The sequence below is a fragment of the Lissotriton helveticus genome, chromosome 3_1 (genome assembly GCF_964261635.1).
Source record: "Lissotriton helveticus chromosome 3_1, aLisHel1.1, whole genome shotgun sequence".
In the NCBI taxonomy this organism is placed as follows: Eukaryota; Metazoa; Chordata; class Amphibia; order Caudata; family Salamandridae; genus Lissotriton; species Lissotriton helveticus.
In genome coordinates this window covers 537,578,416-537,600,937 of record NC_136061.1, presented here as the reverse complement: position 1 = coordinate 537,600,937, position 22,522 = coordinate 537,578,416, and the positions used below count along the sequence as shown (strand labels likewise).

Genomic DNA, 22,522 nt, shown 5'->3' with positions numbered 1-22,522 from the left:
CTAATCCAAGGGGCCCTTCTTGGGGACTTGGTTCCGACGGCACCCCGTTAGTCCTGAGGGCGGTTGTAAGCCTGTGCAACCGGGGGTTTGCTAATAATGCCTCGCTTGACGGGTCAAGGTGTGAGTTGACTCTCCCTGGTCCGGAGGGTAGGGTGTTGCAGGTGGACGATAGGTCCACCGGTGGGTGGTTTTTCCACCCAGGTTACACACCGGGCTATGGCCACTGGTGTCTGTCTTGGCTCAACTTCAGGCGCCCTGCAACAAGGGGTTGCGGGGTAGGGGGGTCACCAGTCAGTTAACCCGCTCTGTTATTTGTATTACAAATAAACCTGCAACTTCTTCTTCCCAAAATACTTGTCTGTGTTTCATTTGGGTGGTGTGGGTTGCGGGACGAGGTGTACCGATGCGACTACTATGAGGGAGGCCCGAAGTCCCTGCAGGGGACCCCGTAGGAGGGCAAACCCCGTAGTAGGGCGTGGGGAACCAAAGGACAGGGCAGGGGAGCGTTGGGAGGAGGGGTGGGGTAGGGCGGGGTCACACGAGGGAGGCCGCCCCCCTTTTCCCGGGACCTGATATAGGGGAGCCCCTCCCAGGTTGCGCCCTCTTTGCTGCTCCCCTCTTGATAGCTGGACGTGCCAGGCTGCTCCTCGCCAGCCTCAGGCATTAGATCCCCCCTGCCCCCCACCCCTCTCCCACATTCCCCCCCACAACGTCGGACGCGAGGCCCGTGCTTTCCGCTCCCCTCCCTACCGCTCACCCGCTGAAAGGGGGGAAGTGGGGAGGGGGTGAATATTAACGATGTATTTGTGTTCTTTCAGGTTGCAGGAGGAGTTACAAGGTGACCCCCATCAGGACAGGCGCAGGAACAGGACCTGAGGCCCTAGTGCGAAACGCACACTGCTGAGTCATACCTAATCCAAGGGGCCCTTCTTGGGGACTTGGTTCCGACGGCACCCCGTTAGTCCTGAGGGCGGTTGTAAGCCTGTGCAACCGGGGGTTTGCTAATAATGCCTCGCCTGACGGGTCAAGGTGTGAGTTGACTCTCCCTGGTCCGGAGGGTGTTGCAGGTGGACGATAGGTCCACCGGTGGGTGGTTTTTCCACCCAGGTTACACACCGGGCTATGGCCACTGGTGTCTGTCTTGGCTCAACTTCAGGCGCCCTGCAACAAGGGGTTGCGGGGTAGGGGGGTCACCTGTCAGTTAACCCGCTCTGTTATTTGTATCACAAATAAACCTGCAACTTCTTCCCAAAATACTTGTCTGTGTTTCATTTGGGTGGTGTGGGTTGCGGGACGAGGTGTACCGATGCGACTACTAAGAGAAATGCATTCTGCACATGCCAAGATCACACACTGAGGGAAAAGAAGGCTGGGAGAGGGCACCAGAAAGGGGGGGGAGAGGCATTTGCGGGGTGGAAAAAGAGGTGCCACAGCGGGCAGCAGGGAAGACGTGTCCGAAAGATGACCACAAAGATGAGGGCACCCGTAGAAGGGCAGGAAAATAGGTACTGCTAGATGGGCAGCAGGGAAGAGGTGCCACAGTAGGGTTTGCAGCGAGGGGTGCCAGCAGAGCAGAAGTTGTACTAGGACAGTGGCAGCAGGGAACAGATGACAAAAAGGAGTGCAGGAAGAGGTGCCAGGTGGGACTGGGGGCCGGGGCTTTAGCGCGGGGGGGAGGGTAGGAATGGAGGGGGCTTGGCTGGGGACCGGGGCTGGGGGCAGTTGAGGCATCATTTGAGAGGCAGTAAACAGGAGGCGCCAGCAGAGCAGCAACAGGGCCCCTCTTGCTCTCATTTATATCCCTATGGTGTGCAGCGCTTCATTGCTTTGTAGCTAGGATACCACTTCATAAGCCCCGTGAGTACGTGGGAGGAGACTTTGAGGAGCGCACCTGGAGACGGAGGGCGCTTGATGGGTGGATCTTGATCTGGGACCCATGGGTGTCGGGGTTTGAATTTCCCTGGAGTTTTTGGGGGTCATTTGCAAAATCTCTAAATATCGTGATCCGGGCATTCTCTCGAGTTTATAATCTCGGGGCCGGGATGGATAAGGTTGTCTGAGTGACATGCCGATCTGACGTGGTCGGAAGGTCGTGCATCACCTTGGGATGCGTCTGACCTCACGGGTAGAGACCTTTGTTAGAATGGGCAGTTCAAACCTCATCAGTGAAATCAACTATTTCTTCTGCATTTATGTGTATGAACTGAGCCAGACAGCGAGTTCGGAGTTTATTCAATTGTTTGTAATCAAATGACATGCCGCTTTGAGTGCTGTGCACTTGCTGAACAGCGCTGCCCGCAGAGTTCATTCTCTCCAGCTGGCAGGGTAGGGGGTCCTTGTTATTGTGGCTGCACTCTGAGAGCATAGGCAGGAGACCGCTACCCTGGACTGTCCTTGCCCCCTCCTTGCTTTGCCAGTTCTCCTTTCTCGGAGATTCCCCGGATTCCATGGCGAGATTTCAGCGTGCCTCCCCCTCTCCAGGCTCAAGTTACAGACCTGTACACCAAGCACAGCTGCTCAGGGCTGTGGCCAGGAGAGGCTGTGTGTGAATACAGAACCCACCTGTGGCACTGAATCACCAGCCATCTTGGGGTGTCACTTACCCTGTGCGGGGTTAAGCGTCGTAGACAACACAAAACATTCCTTCACACAATAGATTGTCTATAGTAATCAAATAGCAAGGCAGCTGAGGGCAGAACACAAAAAAGAAGGTCTCATCGTGCCAGTGGAGCATGAAAGCTGCTCGCTGTGTGAAAGGTGCAGCGTTCACAGGAGGGGAAAGCGGGGGAGGGTGGGGGGTGTGTACAAACACTGAAAGTACGATACGGCTGCTCCACAGAGCACTCGAGGGAGGGGGAGGAACAGCAGAGAGTGGGGTGGAGGTAGAGTAACGAGGGGAGGGAATCCCCTGTCCTCTCCGTGAAACCCTGCTCCTGTGAGCTCCGTGCCTGGCCGTAGTAGTAAACAGAGTAATATCACATGCCTCTACTTATAAGAAAGTTCTTTACCACAGCCATAAAGCAGGCCATGGTGTCTATAGGGGCTGTCTGACAAGCAGACAGCGTGGCACCTGAAAACACTCCTTTCCATTGGGAAGCCAGCGTTTAACATAAACGCTGACGCTACCCAATGGAAAAGAGGGGCGGGGCTAACAATATCTCTCGCAGAGGCGTGGCAGCTTTGCTGCTCCGCCCACGCGAGACCTAAAAAACTTTGAGAAATTAGGTTGTTGCTTGAGTGGGCTGTTAACCCTGCTCAAGCAACAGCCACAATCCCTGTCAGGGTGAACCACAAATGCCACTAAATTAGCCTGTGCTTAACCCAATGGTAGCTTGGCACAAAAGCAGTCGGGTATACCTAGAGGCAAAGTCTTAAGTATTTATGGAGTACACAAACAGTAATAAGCGAAAAAACAACAGGCAGTCCTCTGAGAGTTCCTCCTCATGTCCATAAATTGAACCGAACAGTCAGTCTGAGGATCCTATTTTTAGGTCTAGCTTTCAAGACCTCTTGTATATGCTTTAGTACATACTTCATGTACTTTAGTATATACTTCTTTGTGGACTGACTGCTTTTCAGTGGTTTGTTTCAGTGTCCTTAAAAAATACTTGCGTGCTAGTGGTCAATCTTTCCTATTTGTCCCTTCTTTTCAATCCCTTGTCACTTTCCACATCTGATGGGAGTAGTCTGTTGGACTTTGGACTCCTGACAATATGGACTTTACAGTGATGGTTACATCCACCATGACTGACTACTTCACTTGGTTTTTACTGCCCCTTTAACAATCCTCGTACTCCGCTTCGCCTTTAACTCCGTCCCCTTAAATTTCCTCATCGCCCATAGCCTGAAAAGACCAGCCGTAGTGCTCCGATCAGAGCTGCTGTGATGGGGTTCTATGCTGCTCAGTGAGCCCTTTACTTGAACACTAGTTACATTATATGCATTCATAATAATTTTTTTTGGTATGGGACATTAAAGTAATTTGTACAGAATCTATGACGTTATGCCACCCCCACAGTCATATTGACTAAAGCAATTTCATAGCTATCTCACTCTGTGGATTTTCGCTGTAGTATTTTCTTTCACACTGGTTTCCACCCACTTAATTATGGTAACTTGAGTAGCCTGTGGTCACAGTCTGCAAAATGTTACAACATGGCGACATTGTGTGGTGAAAGAAGAAAGCACATGTTGTAGCTACATCACATGCAATTGAACAATCTGACAAAACAAACTCCCAGCATACACCAAGCAGGGGCTTTAAAGAACAACAAAAACTTCAACGAGGGCAATACAGAGCTTTTGATGCACTTCACTAGTGAGAAAAAGGCAAAGAAAAGAGGCTGCACCTAAGAAGTGAATAGGCAACACTAAAAGCAGAAGTTACCCTACACAACCTTCCATCGAGGCTGTTATTCTCATGTGGCATTTCTGTTCATACCACCTCTCCTGAGAGACAATGTATGCAGTTGACATAACCGTGAGGAAAGCAAGCAACTACACATGACATTGGTAGCTCAAAAAGTGGGATTAATGCGGAAATATGTTTGCTTAATAAAAATTATGCTAGGGTGATTATTGTTGCCAGAGAATATGGTGAATCTGTCTTTAATGGCGTCTGGTATCACATAATTAGCTCTTCCTTGATTCATAATTAAAAACCTTTGAACCTCACAAGGGGCAGGAGAGTGCTATATAAAGAAAAAAACAGTTAATCAGTAAACGCTGCAACATAATATGGTCCTCTATTACTCCATTGATCCACATTATTTATACTACACTGATTGCTTGTTTTATTTTAGCACATAGCTGCCAGGATAATGTGGAAAACTTCACAGATTTCTGCAGCGCATGCTGGTCCCACTGAGACATAATAACTTAATTGAGCCCGAAGTCACTTTGTGGACTCCTCCCCCCGTACTATGTGTCATGAAACCATCTACCATTGTCACCTGCATGGTATAAATACTTATCTGATAGAGACTTCTAGCTGAAGATACCTTACCTTTTCATTTCCCAGGCATCAGGCTGGATTTGGAATTTTCCAAGTGTCAGACTGGATCTGGAAACTTTTGCTGAGCAATACCCCTTGCACTCGACGTCGAGTGACTCCTTTCGGCTCTGTGTGAAGTCGGTAGCGTCGGTTATGATGTCGATGTTCCCATATAGGTGCCAGCCTTGAGTGTGGATGTCACTTCTTTTCTTTCCGTGACAGTTAAGCGCCGATCAGGGAAGAGCTACCCCTCTGCCGCTTTTTGGCAGACATTTTCACGACTCTTGTCAATATTTTTGGATTCGACTTTGTGTGCACGGGATGTCTTCGAGAAAGACAGGTTTCAAACCATGCAGAACTTGTCATGATGCCAGTCACCAATCCCCACCGCGTTTGTCTGTGTTGTCCTCCTGAACAGGACCACAATGTGAGGTTGTGTTCAGACTGTCAGGCGATGGCCCGAAGCCCTTGAGGGAGCCAGCCATGAAGTTGCTTGCGGCCCGGCAGTCAACACTATCAGGCGAGACTCCGAGGAGGTCATGGTCCCGTTTGAAGAAGAGGAGGTCACGGCACCGCTCACGGAGCCCTAAGTCCTCTTTCTCCCATTTGAGGTACTGTGGGTACTCGGGGAAGAGGCACAAGAAGAAGAAGAAGCAGACTTCGACTTCACCTCAACTGGTGTCTATCATTGAGAAAGGTAAGGAACACCAACGCACTAGGCATGGTTCTGCGGAGCCGGAGCCAGAGTCGACTTTGAGCCTCCCACCCTTTCTGGGAGCCAGAGGGACTCCCGCTCAAAATGTGTTTTGAGTGGAAATTACCACGTTGGTGAGCCCTCAGGCCCTGTGGAGTCGGCTCGGGTGCTGGTGGGGCCTCAGGGATCTGATCCCGGATCTGAGTCGACACCGGTCATGCCAACGCGACCTTCCCCGGCATCGAATCCGAAGTCGCTGCCTGCGACATCGCCAATGCCCATCGGTGACGCAAGTCACATCCTCATCCCCGATACCACGGAGCCAGAACAGAGTTGAACGATGTAGATTCCGACGTCGACAGAACCCAGGGGTTCTATGTTGTCGCCAGAGCACTTTGTGGATGTGCTGGGCTCAGGAGAGGAATGGGAGGAGTCTGGAGACCCTCTTAAGAACCAGCATGTCTCTCAGGAGACAATGGACTGGTATGGGTAACCTGGGGAAGCCAGTGGTCTGGATACTTCCTCAGACACTGGCATGCTCACCCTGCCTACAGTTGCTACGGAGGAGGGGGCGTCCTATGCCATGGTGGTTAAGAGTGCAGCTGAGGTCCTTGGACTGGAGCTGTCCGCAGTGCAGGTCAGGACTAATCTCCTTGACCGAAGTGCTTCAACCTGGGTTTTTTCACTTCTGAACCCCTATTGCCCTTTAATGAGGCACTTACGGATGTCCTTCTAGGAAAATGGTCCAAGCCTAGCACAGGGGCTCCTGTGAATAGGACGATTGCACAGCGCCATCGCCCAGCTCCGGGCGACCCAAAGTTCCTCAGCCAACACCCCACCCCAGAAAGTTTGGTGATGCAGGCCTCTACATCCAAGGCACATTCCCTTCCACCCCTACGGTTAGGGAATCCAAGAGACTGGACTCATTTGAAAATATTTTCTTCCTCCAGTCTGGCATGTGGTCGGTGAATACCACGTGCTTATTGGGCCGTTTCCCCACTCCCTTTGGGAGACGGTTGCGCAGGTGCTGCCGCAAGTCCTAGAGGAGGCCCGGGCTGCGCTCTCCCAAGCTGTCAAGGACGGGAGAGATGCAGCAAAATGCACTATACCATGCGGTTTAGACACAAACGAATCACTGAGCAGATCGATTTCAACGCCGGTGGCCCAGAGACGCCACGCCTGACTTCGTACAACTGGCTTCTTGGGGGGATGTCCAAGCCAATTTGATGGACATGCCCTTTGATGGAACCTGCCTTTTTGGAGAAAAGGCAGACTAGGCCCTGGTCAGGTTCATGGACTCTTGAGCTGTAACTAGATCTCTGGGCCTCTCCTCCACTCCACGTGGCCAGTCTTCCTTTCACCACTTTCGTGGCAACGGAAGGGGTTTCCAGAAGCGTCAGTCCTATCCTAGCCACCGTCCCGCTCAGACTACCCCAGCCGTGCGTGGCCATGGACGCTGTACATTTAGTCTTTGGAATCAAGGCCAGAAGTCGTCTACCACAGCTGCACCCTTCTACCACTCCTAGGCTGATTCTGCAGTACCACATTACTCCAGTGCAAGAGAGAATTTGTCATCATCTCCCCCGCTGGACATCTATAACAACAGACAAGTGGGTCTTGCAGATTGTCCAGAAGGGCTATTCTCTTCCTTTCCTTTCCTTTCTTTTCCTCCTCCAATTTCCTCCAAGTCAGGAACGGCTGGCAGAGGATCATTTAAAGTTGCTCCCATAGGAAGTTATAGCTCTTTTGGCCAAAGGAGGTATGGGGACCAACCTAGTTTCAGATTGGGCAGTGGCTGTTATTCCCTCTACTTTCTGATTCCAAAGAATAACAAGGGGCTACGGCGCTTTACCACTCACTGTATGTTGACCACGTCTACCCGCTTTGTGCCTCTCGAACTTGATGGGGGCAGAGCTGGGCCAGGAGTTAACTGATGAACAGTGGATCTACTGCTGTCAACAGACCAAAAAAGACTCTTCGAATAGTAGGCTGCGTATCATTCACTACAAATATCTCCAGCACAGCTACTATACCCCAATGCAGCTGCACGGTGCACAGACATAATATCGACTCCAAAATATCGTTTGGACAGAATATCGAGTTTTAAATATCGTTTGGAGAAAATATCGACTGGACAGAATATCGACAGCAAAAATATCGTTTTTAAGGTAAGTGAAGTAATATCGACTGTAAATAATATCGAAAGTAAAAAATATCGTTTTTTATATAATATGTAATTATTTATAGTGTTTTTATGTTATAATATGTGTGAAAAGTGTCATTGTATGTTATAATTATTTTCAATTAATGATTTTTTTTTAATTATTGTGTAATTTTATTCTGTAGCGGGTTGTGGGTTTATAGGGGAATAGGGTGGGAAGTAATTTAATTATAATTAATTAAATATGTAAATGTATTAATTGGTAGTAATAATTAATTAATTGGTAATTAAATATTATATGTTAATTATTTAAAATTTAATTGGTAATTAATTTAATTTAATTTATTAATTGCTAATTATGTAAATTAAAATAATGTATTTCCTGTAGCGGGTTGTGGGTTTATAGGGGAATAGGGTGGGAAGTAATTTAATTATTATTTATTAAATATGTAAATGTATTAATTGGTAGTAATATTTAATTAATTGGTAATTAAATAATATTTGTTAATTAATTAAAATGTAATTGGTAATTAATTTAATTTAATTGATTAATTGCTAATTATGTTAAATTAAAGGGGTATTTTTAGGGTTCAGGGTCCGTTTTTAGTTTTTGGGTAAAGGGTATTTTTAGGGTTCAGGGTCAGGTTTTAGTTTTTGGGTAAAGGGGTATATTTAGGGTTCAGGGTCAGTTTTTAGTTTTTGGGTAAAGGGGTATTTTTAGGGTTCAGGATCAGTTTTTAGTTTTTGGGTAAAGGGGTATTTTTAGGGTTCAGGGTCAGTTTTTAGTTTTTGGGTAAAGGGGTCTTTTTAGGGTTCAGGGTCAGTTTTTAGTTTTTGGGTAAAGGGGCATTTTTAGGGTTCAGGGTCAGTTTTGGTTTTTTGGGTAAAGGGGTATTTTTAGGGTTCAGGGTCAGTTTTTAGTTTTTGGGTAAAGGGGTATTTTTAGGGTTCAGGGTCAGTTTTTGGGTAAAGGGGTATTTTTAGGGTTCAGGGTCAGTTTTGGGTTTTTGGGTAAAGGGTTTTTTTAGGGTTCAGGGTCAGTTTTGGGGTACAGGGGTACAGGGGTACAGTGTAAAAATAAAGTAAAATTAAATTTACATTAATTTAATTTAATGAAATTAAATTAAATTAAATTATATTTAAATAATTTTAAATAATTTAAATAAAAAAAAATTATTATATACTTACCAATACTTACGTTGTAATGGTAGTGCGTTGTAAAAGTTGCGTTGTAACGTCATATATCCACTGTTGCACTCTTTGCAGTGGGAATAGTAATTTTTACTCTTTTGTATTTGTACGTTAATAATATTGGCTATTATTTAATTACATTTTGTTACTATATATATATATATATATATATATATATATGTTTTAAGAAATATGATTAAAAAAATATTATTTTTTTACTTTCATTAATTATTTAATTATTAAAAGTTATTTTAAGTATTGTTAATTATATTTTAGTAATTAATTTTTTATATTAATGTATTTAAACATTGTTTTTATTAAAGTCGATATTTTTTACAACTATATTTTTGTTAACGATATTTTGTACTCAATATTTTTGTACTTACCTGTTTGTACATACAAACTCGATATTTTGGTTGTAGATATTTTCTCGTAGATATTTTGGGTAGTCGATATTTTGGTAGTCGATATTATTTCAGTGATCCCAGCTGCACAGGTATGGTCTGCGTGACTCCGACAGCTGTGTTAAATGTCGAGCAGGACAAGCAGATTTCCTACATCTAGCGTGGACATGCCCTGGAGTGTATGACTACTGGCAACAAGTTCTGGAGGCCCTGGACTCCATGACTTCCACATCTATTCCCAGGTCTCCACTTATTACACTTCTAGGCTATACTGCACACATTCCTGTTACGTACAGAAAATTTGTGTCCTTTTGTCTTTTTTTCGGCTAAGCGTCGCGTGGCCTGCAGGTGGGGTCGCGGACGTGCACCTAAATTTAAGGAGTGTCTAGGCGATATGATCCTTTGACAAGAGCAAATCTGTACATATGCTGAATTGCTCCCCTGCTCCTCACGCCCCGTGACATATGGGGTCCGCTGCAGGCATACTTGTTGGAACACCCTGTCGCTGCTGACTCATAAGCCCACACACTTGTTATATGTTCCTTATTTGCCTTCTGTAGTTGTGAAACCTGCTGTGTAAAAATCACTTCTGTCGTGTTGCTTGTGTTGAAATGCATAGAATGCTATGCCATCGTTAAACATACTACTGTTAAATGCTTGCAATGTATCTTGTCGCGCTTTGATATCTCTCTACTTTGAATGACAAGGTTCCTCATTTGATGATTGCAATACCTAACCTGCTCATGATGATAATGTACTTTACTGTACTTACTGAATGATCACTTGTATCTCGCTGACGGTTTGTTTCAATAAAAAAATAAAGAACAAAATAACAGGGGGCTCCAGCTCATTTTGGATCTTTGGACTTTCAATCTCTTCCTCAAAAAGGAGAAATTCAAAATTCTCACTTTAGCTCAGGTCTTGTCTGCCCTAGACCAAGGAGACTGGATGGTGGCGTTGGACCTGCAGGATGCGTATTTTCAAATTCCTATCATGCCGGGCCAAAGGTGTTACCTGCGGTTCAAGGTAGGCCAAAGGGCACTTTCAATTTACCGTCCTCCCCTTCGGTCTTACCAGTGCCCCTCTGGTGTTCACCAAGGTGATGGCGGTGGTTGCAGCTCATCTGCACAGGTTAGGGGTTCTAGTCTTCCCCTACCTCGACGACTGGCTGTCGAAGGTGCCCTCGCCCCAGACAGTTGTCTCCTACCTTTAGACTACGGCAAACCTCTTGCTTTCACTGGGGCTCTCTATAAACGTGCCAAAGTCACACCCGATTCCTTCTCAGAATCTCCCTTTCATCTGACCTGTTCTGGACACAGTGCAGTGTGGGCTTATCCTCTCAAGCAGTGAGTCCAGGATATTCAGGTTATGATTCCGATGTTTCAGCCTCTATCCTGGATTTCAGTGAGGTTGACTCTGAGGCTGTTGGGTCTCATGGCCTCCTGCATCCTGTTGGTAAGACATGCCAGATGGCGTATTTGGGCTCTCCTGTGGGCCTTGAAGCTCCAATGGGCACAGCATTGGGGAAATCTCACCGACATGGCTCAGATCTCGGAAGGAACTGCGAAGGATCTGCAGTGGTGGTTAATGAACCGCGATTGGGTCAACGGCAAACCTCTCTCCCTTCCCCAATCAGATTTCACAGTCGTGATGGATGCGTCACTTCTAGGATGGGACGGCCACATAGGAGAGGTGTAGATCAGGGGTCATTGGTCTTCGGAGGAGACGGGGCTCCACATAAACTTGTTGGACCTCCGAGCGATTCAGCTGGCGGTGAAATAATTTCTTCTGTCAAGGGGAAGCTGGTGCAGGTGTTCATGGACAACACCACCGCCATGTGGTACTGCAACTAGTAGGTGCGCGGTGGGGTCGTGGACTCTTTTTTGAGAGGCCCCTGCGCCTGTCGACATGGCTGGAACAGCAGGGCATATCCATGGTGGTTGAACTCCTGGCAGGTTCTCTAAATGCCAGGGCGGACAATCTCATCGGTCGATGCCTTCCGGATCACAAATGGCGTCTCCAGTCGAAGGTGGAGCAAGGTCTCTTTCAGCTGTGGGGAGAACCTTGATGAGATTTGTTCGCCACCGAAGAGAATGCACAGTGTCAACTGTACTGCGCACTGGAGTTTCCAAGGCGGCTAGCACTCTGCGATGCGTTTTGTCACAAGTGGAGCTCTGGTCTCTTGTACGCCTTTCTGCCCATACCACTGCTGCCCAGGGTTCTGAAGAAGATAAGGAGTGACTGGGCCCAAGTCATTCTTGTGGCACAGGACTGGACAAGGGGAGTCTGGTATCAAAATCTTCTGAGCATGAGTGTTGATCCTCTAATCAGGCTGCCCCTTCGGGAGGATCTTCTGTCGCAGCAGCAGGGGAGGGTTCCTCACACGAACCTGTCTACTTTGCGCCTTCATGCCTGGAGATTGAGCGGCGACAATTGATAGCTTTTTACCTTCCTCCCTAAGTCTGTAATGTTATTCTGGCAGCCAGGCAGACCTCCACTAAGACGGTATACGTCTGACGTTGGTAGAAATTTGTACTATACTGTATACAAAGGTCCATTTATCCTCTTTCTGCATCTCATTCTACTGCCTTTTTATTCATTCTGACTCTTGCCCAGCAGGATTCTGCTTTGGGAACTCTCAAAGGTTACCTCTCTGCTCTGTCTGCTTGTTTGTGGCTGCCAGACCAACCTTCTCTTTTTAAATCTCCTATTGTAAATAGATGTCTGAAAGGGATGGGCAATTTTTTTCTACCTGCGCTCTTTGTTATGCCACAATGGGACCTTAATTTGGTCCTCACTTACCTGATGTGCTCTCCTTTCGAGCCTTTGAACAATGGTCCCCTCCGGCTGTTGACCATCAAAACAGCCTTCTTGGTGGCGATTACATCGACCTGGAGGGGAAGTGAACTGCAGGCATTATCCAGCTCGCCTCCTTATCTTATGTCCTTTCTGGACAAGGTAGTGCTTTGAACCCGGACATCATTCTTACCAGAGGTGGTGACACCATTCCATCTGGGTCAGTCCATTACTTGCCCACCTTCTTTGCTCCCCCACATCCCTCTAAGGAAGAGGAGCGTCTCAACTGACTGGACTCAAAAAGAGCGTTGTTATTCTACCTTTACCATACAAAAGAGTTCCAGGTGGATGACCAACTTTTTGTGGGGTATGTGGGAACAAAGAAGGGAAGGGCATTGCAGAAAAAGACCATTTCTCACTGGGTCATTACGGCCTGGCGAAGAAGCAGCCCCCTGAGGGATTAAGGACCCACTCCACCAGGGGAAAGGCTGCAACTTTGGCCTTGGCTTGGGGTGTCCCAGTCAAAGACATCTGTCAGGCAGCAACGTGGGCATCATTACACACATTCGCAATTCATTATTGCCTTGATCATCAAGTGCGCAGGGAAGGTCACTTTGCCCGTTCAGTCCTGTAAGACTTCTTAGCTTAGATCATGAGTCCGCAACACACCGCCGGTATGGTATGGCTCAGGTGTCTGATTCAAAGGTAAGGAATCTGCAGCTAGAAGTCTCTATCGGGCAAACAATATATATACTTATATATAGATCTAATATATATATATATATATACAATATATATATAGATAATATATATAATATATAAATACAATATATACAATATATATATACTTCCAATAGAACAAGTTAACTTTGGTAACACATTATCTGGTAGAGAGTCTATCTAGCTGCAGATTCCTTACAGGCTCACCCATGCCTCCCCGCTTTGCGGACTGATGTAGTAGGACTAGGGTGTTCCCCCTTTCAGGGCCCTTCCTTTGTACACAAGTACCTCAGTTACTTCGTGGCCCTGCGCTTCTGGCATGGAAAATACAAAAAGTACTTACGTCCGCGCGCCTATGAGGCACCTATATAGGCACCACAATGTCCTAACTGATGCTACCGACGCTGACGACATCACGCGCAGCTGAATGGAGCCACCCGACATCACGCGCAAGTTGTATTGCTCAGCAAAAGTTTCCAGAACCAGCCTGACGCTCGGGAAATTCAAAGGTAAGGAATGTGCAGCTAGATAGAGTCTCTATCAGATTACCCATTACCGAAAGTAAGTAACTTGTTCTACTGGAAGTATCAACAACAATGCAAGTTATGCTGATAATAATAATAATAGTAGTTATTCCCAGTTGTGGTGTTATCATTATTATTATTAACGTAATTAGGTTCAGAATACGACATTGCAAAACAGTGAGTATTTCTGTGACCATAAGAAGGTCTTTTTTAAGTCTGTGTCACTTTGGCGTTACTTGTAGTATCGCCATCTTCTTGAATTATGTGCTTCTGCTGCTTTGTTGTTTTCCTCATTGATATGGATTTGCCACATAGTTCATTATCTACTTCCTAATTTGCAGATTGTAACAAAATTAATTGCTTGCTTGTAACTCCAACTAGTATTACACTTTACTAAAGCATGATGACGTGTTGTCACGCAGTGGAAGGCTCTTGGTAGATATGGACTGGTCACCTTTTAGTTGCGTATTACTGCATTTTGGTGCTAAGATGGTACTAATTGGGGTGAAAACCTTTTCCCAGTGTGTTTGTAATGTGTAAAAATAACACAATGCCTCATGCTATCACAAAATGTACCTAATACCACATATTTTACTTTTTGTCATGCCACATAATCAGGAAAATATCTGTTTTGGATAAAAATAAGTGTAAAATCAGTGCCCTTCAATGGTGGGTCTCTATAGAGTTATAGGTGTTTACTCATTTTTCATTGGAAGTACAATATTTTGAGTTGTGCTATTATTATAAAATTAAATCAGATAAGACATTATACAATGATTCACATATGCTTGTTTTTGCCTAGGGGCTGCTAGAAGAAGAAAAAGTTCAGATCACCGTGTTAAATCCCAAGTCCATCACCATGGGCCAGCTCTATGGACAGTTCGATCTTGTGTCTCATGAATGGTCAGATGGAATCCTTGCTGTCAGCTTTAGGGCATTTGCTTCTTCTACAGTAAGTACCCCAAAATATTCAATAAACTATCCAGAATCAGCAGCGAGTGAGATAATGTTTTCACTAACAACACCCACATATTGGGAGACATACATTTTAAGCATCCATTAAAGGACCTCTACTCGAGTTAGAGCCTGCGCCTCAGATTAGGATCTATAACGACGAAGGTAGCCTTTAACAAAAAGCTGTTTGAGCACACACATACTGAAGGAAGACTGTTCTATTAAACAGGGAAAAAAGAAAGACAAACATTGGAACACTGAGGCTGAACGTCCATACCAGCCGTTATTGGCCATGGGGCATTTTATTGTATTAAATGGAGCTACCAACCTCTCAATGTTCTAATTAAGCATTGTAACTTGCTCTCTGGGACTACAATGGTTGTTAAAGGCCCTAAACCTGGGTTATAGGTAAGAGCCACATGTGAGGGCCTCAATGAGGGAAAGGACCTTTAACAATTACTGTAGCCCAGGCTGAAGGGCTGTAATACCACTGAGGATAGTATGTTATTAAATAATTAGCAAGAAACATGAACTACAATTTGCCAGTATTGGGCTGTCTTTCATAGATTCACATGCTTGAATCATTGTCCGTCGTCGAAGTGGGAGTCCCACGGTACATAAAAGAGCAATATATATATATATATATATATATATATATATATATATATATATATATATATATATATATATATATACCCATATACATAGTATAATATTAGCATAGCTAAAAAAGCTAAAGGAAGTATTGTAACACATCGATCAATAGGAAAAACTTGTTACTTTATTAGCTCTTCCAATTCATTATATATAGTCCAAACTCCAGCCAATTAGGCATAGCACCCACTAGAACCTTCTCCCCAGAGGCTCAGACCCTCAGAGTTTCTACTGCACATCGTGTGAAAGGAGTCTCCCTGAGCCCTGCTCAGTACTTTAACTTTTCTCTTCAAGAATTCTGCTTACATCTTCATTATAATGTGTACTAATAAAAGATCACTCATCAGACATTGTGAGTCTTGTGAGAAATTTGGACTTCACTTTGAGGACCCACACAAGAAGTGTATTTACTGCCTACATCTTGACCATCAGGTGAGAAATTGTAAGATATGCAGGACTTTTCCTCAAAAGACCTTAAGGGACAGAGAAAGAGACTACTTCTCTGGTACAGAAGCTCAAGATGAGGGATGACCCTCTATCTGATGTGGAGACTGTTGCCTCTAAGAAAAGGGCTCGTGAGGAAGAGATGACATCTCCTAAGGCTAAGGTGCTTAAAAAAATATCACTCTTCTAGGCATGAAGACCAGCCTTCCTCATTTAAAGGGACCAGCTTTCCCTAAGGTTCACTCTCCACCGTCTACGCCTCCATGATCTAAGTCTCAGGCGTCAAAAACTCTCTCTGAGAGACCTTTACCTCAGAAAACTGGCACCTCGCCGACAAGCTTGTCTTTGATTCAGCCGTCGACGAAGTGCCCTGTCGTCACAACTACGACGTCGACCGCTACCTTCTCTTCGCCAAAACCTGCTATGATGATGATGTTGTCGGCGTCTTCTCCGTCGGCGCTTTTCTCAGTGACGGTGAGGCCTAAGTCTTCTACTGTCTCTCTCTCTTAGTCGTCAATGGAAAAAAAAGAAATCTTCGTCGATGGACCCTTCTTCGTTGACGGGATCCTCCAAAAATCCATTGGTTCTGTCGACGCTTACCTCGTCGACGCCTGCCTCATCGACACCTGTCCCGTCGACGGTTGTCTCATCGACACCTGTCCCGTCGACGGTTGTCTCATCGATGCCTGCTTTGTTGATCCCTGCTTTTCGACGTCCGCTTCGTCGATAGTTGCTTCGTCGACGGTTGCTACTTTGCTTCGTCGACGACAGTGAAGCCTTTGCAAATGGAGGAGCAAGCATGTTTTTTGTTGATGGCTGCAGCTTCGTCAGCAGAATCTCTGGTAACTCTTCCAGGTTTGATACCTCTAGTGCCTTTGAAGCCTTCAGGTGCTCTTTTGCCAACTTCTGAACCAAGGAAGGTCTCTTTGCTTCAACGTAGACAGTCTTCAATGGATCTTTTTTTGCCAATACAAGCTTCTCCTAATCTTCCAGTGCAGCTGTTTGATTATGGGGCCGGTGAGGAGGATTCAGAAGAGGATGATAGGTTCCGAGCAGCTAGTAGTCCTTCCGAGCTCCTCATTAAGTGCCAGGGCATAGATGATGAACAAGACTATGACTATTATTTGAATCCAAATATTCAATCACAGTTTGAAAATCCGGCTGTACAGATGCCTTTGTCATTCATTTCAAATTTGTAACATATATTGGAAGACTACTACTGCCGTTTTCCACCTTCTGAACCAGCCTCTTTGATACCTCAAACGTCGATTCCTCCTCCTTCATCATTCATTCGGCTGCCTCCTTCTGCTTCTCCTGTGCCATCGACTGCTCAAAACATAGAGAACACTCATACAACTGATGAGGACAGAGAAGAAGGGAAATTAGATGATAGATCCCTACTTACTGAGTGGGACAATTACCAGATCCAGACTCTGTCGCCTACTACTCCTACTCCTGTTAATTCTCCACCTGTGGATATTGGTGGATTTCATATCATCATGGACAGAGCAGCCAAAAAATGTCACCTCCCTAAGGTCTCAAAGGACAAGGATTGTTTTTTATACGGTTTCAAAAGTCAACCACAGAAACAGGTTCGGGTGATATCTATAATTAATTTCACCGGGCAGGAGGGTTTGACAGGCGGCTCAACATTGTGCCAGGAATTCTTCCTCTCCTTTGTCGGCTCCCCCTGATCGAGAGGGCAGACGCCTTAATGTCATTGGGAAGACCCCTGCAGTCCTGCCTGGCTTGGATAAAAAATACAAGACACTAGACAGACGGCTCAATGTCATGCCAGGAATCCTACCCCTCCTTTGTCGGCTCCTCCTGATCGAGAGGGCAGACGCCTTGATGCCGTCGGGAAAAAATGTATGGCCATGGCGGCAACTACTGTCCGGGCGGCTAATTCCCTGGCCATTCTAGGCCACTATGGTAGGCAAATGTGGTCGGACATTTCTCCTTTTATCTATCTGTTGCCATAAGACGCAAAAACCGAAGCTTTAAAGATTTTCCAGGAGGGTGAGAGGCTCTCTGCCAAGATCATTGACTGCGCAGTGGATATCTCTTCTATGGGTTTGCACCAGCTGCCAGGAGCAGCAGTCCTCTGAAGGCAGGGCTGGTTAAGAGCTACTTCTTTTTGCCAAGAAGTGCAAACAAAAATTATCGATATGCCTTTCGATGGCGAGTCACTTTTCGGACAGCACATAGATGATGCCCTCCAAGCAATTAAAAAGATACTGACACTGCACATGCTCTTGGCACTTTAAAATTTAAGAAACAGCCTTTTCGTGGTGTGAGGGGTCGTGGTTCCTCCTATTCCTTTTGAGGAGTTTACAATCAGAACTGACAGTACCAGCCTTATCAGAGACAACAACAGTACTCTTCCTCACAGCAACAGCAGACGTACCCTCAACCACCAGCTGCCTCTTATAAGCAGTACAGAGGAAAATCTTCGTACAGAGGCAGAGACTCCTAAAAAAAGCAGTGACAGCCACCACCTGCCGACCACTCTACCCAACAACGCCGCCAAAGTTGGAGGACGAATCTCCCATTTCTTCTCAAACTGGTCTGCCATCACTACAGATCGTTGGGGTTTGGACATAGTATCCCGAGGACACATTAGATGATTTGTAAAATTTCCTCCAATTTCTCCTCCCAGAGGTCCTCCTCCTGCCAATCTGAAAGATCTCTTATGCCAAATCAAGGTCATGTTACAAAAAGGAGCGATCGAAGTAGTTCCAAACATACAAAGGGGCGTAGGTTTCTATTCGAGATTCTTCCTCAGAAAGATAAAGTCAGGGGATTGGTGCCCCATACTGGACCTTCGTTCCCTCAACAAGTTTCTCAAAAAGCAATCATTTCTGATGCTGTCTCACCAAGAAGTACTTTAAATTTCTATCTCAAGGAGATTACATGACAACATTGGACCTCCAAGACGCCTATTTTCATGTCCTCATCCAACCCAGACGCAGAAAATTCCTGCACTTCAGAGTGGCTAGCAGAGATTTCCACTCCAAAGTCCTTCCCTTCGGCCTCTGCTCTGCGCCCGAGTGTTCACCAAGGTTTTGGCACCGATGGCAGAACACCTTCGTCAAGCTGGCGTCCACACATTTCCCTACCTCGACGACTGCCTTGTACAGGCGCAGTCGTTTACAGTTGCAATGAGACACACTCAGACATCCCGGTCTCTGTTCCAGTCACTGGGCCTGTCCATAAATCTGGAGAAATCGCATTTCACCCCCTCTCAAACTTGGACTTTCTTGGGAACCATGGTAAACACCCAGACAGCAAAGGCGTATGTTTCAAACGAAAGGCAACCAACACATTCTGCATTCCTCTAATTCCCAACTGTCATCTAAAAATGAGGCCTTTACAGGAGGAAACGACAAACAATGGCAACAGATCTCAGGGTCTTTCGGCGATGTAATCGTCATCACATCTTGGATGCACACAGCTTTGCTATGGTGGACTCACAGGTCAAACATCCTAACAGGCCGCTCAAGTTTCATCCTTACAACAGATGCTTCCTTCGAGAGGGATGGGGAGGACGCATCTTCAGGTCTCACAGTCAAAGGAAAATGGGATGCTCAGCAAAGAACTTGGCACATATACCTTTTGGAACTACTAGCAATATTCCTGGCGCTACCATTTTTTCGCAACCTACTTCAAGGTGCTTCAGTGTTGATCCGGACGGACAACACGACAATCATGCATTATGTGAACAAACAAGGAGGCACAAAGTCCACTTTGCTGTCCCTGCATGCCCAGCAGATTTGGAACTGGAAAATTCAACATCAAATAACTTTAACAGCAGTTCATGTTCCGGGTGTGTCCAACATTCTAGCGGACTCCTTGAGCAGGTCAATCTCGTCCAATCACGAGTGGGAACTTCATCAGCCAACGCTGAACAGCATCTTTCAGCTGTGGATCTGTTTGCGACCGGTCAGAACCCCAAATGCCCATTTTACGCAAGCTGGCTTCCCCAACCAGGATCGTACGGGAATGCCCTTTTGATGAACTAGTCAAAAATGTATGCTTGCGCTTTTCCTCCGATCCCTCTAGTCCCAAGGGTGCTTTGGGAGATGTAGAGGGAGCCATGTCTCATTCTTCTCATAGCCCTCAGATGGCCTCGCCAGATTTGGTTTTCAGAGCTGCTCCTTCTGTCGGTAGGTGATCCCATTGTGCTTCGGATCTTCTGACGACAGACCAAGGACAAGTCTGCCATCCGGATCCTGCATCTCTGAAATTGGCTGCTTGGCTCCTTAATGAGTTTGCCAATTTAGGGATTCCTTCGGACTGCAGGGAAGTCCTTGCTAACGCCAAGCCACCTTCCACTATCATAACCTACAAGCTTAAGTGGAAACAGTTTTGCCTTTGGTGTGAAGCTTCAAATGTTCACCTGGTTCATTCTACGCCAGAGAAACTTCGGCCTTTTTTCTTACAATTAGCAAAATCAGGGCTATCTCATGCTACCCTCAAGATTTTTATGGCTTTAATTTCCAGGTTTTGACAAGATGGTTCCAACTCTCTTTATTCTTCTAGAATAATGCAACAATTCTTCAAGGGTTTATTTTGGATGTACCCACCAATTCGACGTCCACCTCCTTCTTGGCATTTAAACGCTGTATTTGCTCAACTCATGAAGTCCCCATTTGAGCCCATTCATAGGGCTGATCTGAAATTTATCTCTTGGAAGACTTCATTGCTTTTGGCTCTGACGTCTGCTCGACGAGTCTGCAACATACAGGCTTTTACTATTAAACCACCTTTTCTTCAATTCAATAAAGACTCAGTGGTGCTCCGCACTAACCCAGCATTTATCTCAAAAATGCCTTCTGATTTCCACTGAAATGAGCTGGTCATCTTAAAGACTTTTTCCCCAAATCCACAGTCATCAGGGGAAAAGGCTTTACACTCTTTAGATGTCAAACAATGTCTAAAATTCTATCTGCAAAAGACAGCTAGTGTTTGAAATACTGATCAACCATTTGTGGCTTACGGCATGATGTCCAGTAACCAAACAGACTATTGCACGTTGGATATCTAGTACAATTTCCTTTTGTCATCTACAAGCGGGAAAGACACTTCAGACAACGGTTAAGGCACACTCTACCAGAGCAGTCTCCTATTCGACTGCACTCTTTGCCGGTGTGCCTCTTTACCAAATTTGTAGAGCTGCAAAATGGTACAGCAGACACACCTTTACCAATTATTACTATCTGGAAGCTGCAGACAATGCGTACACAGCCATGGGGCAAGCAGTGATACGTAATCTTTTGAAACAAGGTGAACCTCTGTTACTTCCCTCCTCCTACACAGAATGTTTATATATATATATATTTATATTTACATATTACTATGATGATATATAACTTGCTATGTACAATTCTGGTATTACTGCGATCTACTCTGATTCAAGCATGTGAATCTATGAAAGACACCCCAATACTGGAGAAGAACATAAGTAACTTACTTGTAAACTGTGGTTCTCCAGTATTGGTGTCTATCACAGATTCACATGCAACCCACCCACCTCCCCTCAGAGGCTCCCCTCATTTCCTTGACTCTTATGTCACTCTTGTGCTAGAAAATCTGAGAGTTCTGAGCCTCGGCGAGAATGTTCTAGTGGGTGTTGACGCCTGATTGGCTGGGGTTCGGACTTTATCTAATGACTTGGACGAGCAAATAAAGTGACACGTTTTTTCCTATTGATTGCTATGTTACAATACTTCCTATGGAATGTTTTACCTATGCTATTGTTATACTATGTATATAGGTATATATATTGCTATTTTATGTACCGCGGGACTCCCACTTCGACGACGGGGAATGAATTAAGCATGTGAATCTATGAAAGACACCAATAATGGAGAACAACTGTTTACAGGTAAGTAACTTATGTTCGTATTGAATGTTGGAGCCCAAGGTCTATGCCAGGTATTATTGGTTGTTGGCCACTCCATAGTCATCAGTGAACCTCCCATCATTCTAAATTTTAAAATATTTTTAAATGAAGGTGCACAAGCAGACAAGTTTCTGCCCTGAAGTATGACTTAATGTATTTGCGCTTTACCTTGTAGCACAGCTCCATGTGGTGTTCATTGCAAAGCTACTCTGAGAGTACTAAAGCTTGAGTAGCTGTCAGGTAATCAAGTAAACAGTTTGTGTCACTGGTATTTGACTTTGTCAACAGTATTGCTGTTACATAAGCTGATTTGTTTTGGTGGTAGGACCTGTCCACCTTATTTTATTTTGTTTCCAAATTTGGTATTTATTAAATGACAATTGGCAAGAATGAATAACAGAATATATGGTGCAATATGTTTCGAGCATTGCAAACTGCATAATTTTCTACTGACAAAAACATATTCTGATGAATATATCTTCCTGTGGATTCCTCACCTTTTGAATGGTCCCTTGCACAGCATTCCACAGAAAAAAAATTCATAGCTCTCCCACATCGATGAGGACGTCAAAATAGAACGGCACTGCTCATGATTCCGCTTGACGTCATCGTAGCAATAAGAAGACCTCGTCGGTGTAGTGACGTCCGTTCCCTTTTTTCCACGCCGTTAACGGGTAACGTTTTTTTAGGACTCTCTAAATCTTTGTAGTCTACTTTTTTGCAGTTGCCTGTAAACTGTTTCTGTATGATTGCTACTCAGAAGAAGCCTGGTTTTAAAACCTTTAGGAAATGTGGGGGCCATATGTCTGCCACGGACCCCCACCAAGATTGTTTTTGGTGCCTGTCGTCTGACCATGACGTTGAGGGATGTTGGTTGTGTCGTCAGATGAATCCAAAGGCCCTTAAAGAGAGGGAAGCGAAATTGTTTATGGCCCGGGCGAGATAGGAGAAGGGAGGTCAGAAAAGGACTCTGCACACCTCGAGGTCATCCAAAAAGCATATGAAGAAGCGGCGTCATGGGTCCAAGCGTCACTCTTCGAAGGACAAGTTATCGATGTCAGTGTCTCTGGTCCAGCGGTGTC

The 22,522-nt window shown here is 45.5% G+C and overlaps 1 protein-coding gene across 1 annotated transcript in view; it reads left to right on the top strand.

Annotated features, from left to right (window-relative positions):
* The window catches only part of DNAH7 (dynein axonemal heavy chain 7), a 2,019,015-nt gene that overhangs the window by 914,159 nt on the left and 1,082,334 nt on the right, over nt 1–22,522 (top strand). The window contains exon 30 of the mRNA XM_078680414.1: nt 14,286–14,435. Coding sequence (XP_078536540.1) covers nt 14,286–14,435 — 150 coding nt within the window. The remainder of the gene's footprint in view (nt 1–14,285; nt 14,436–22,522) is intronic.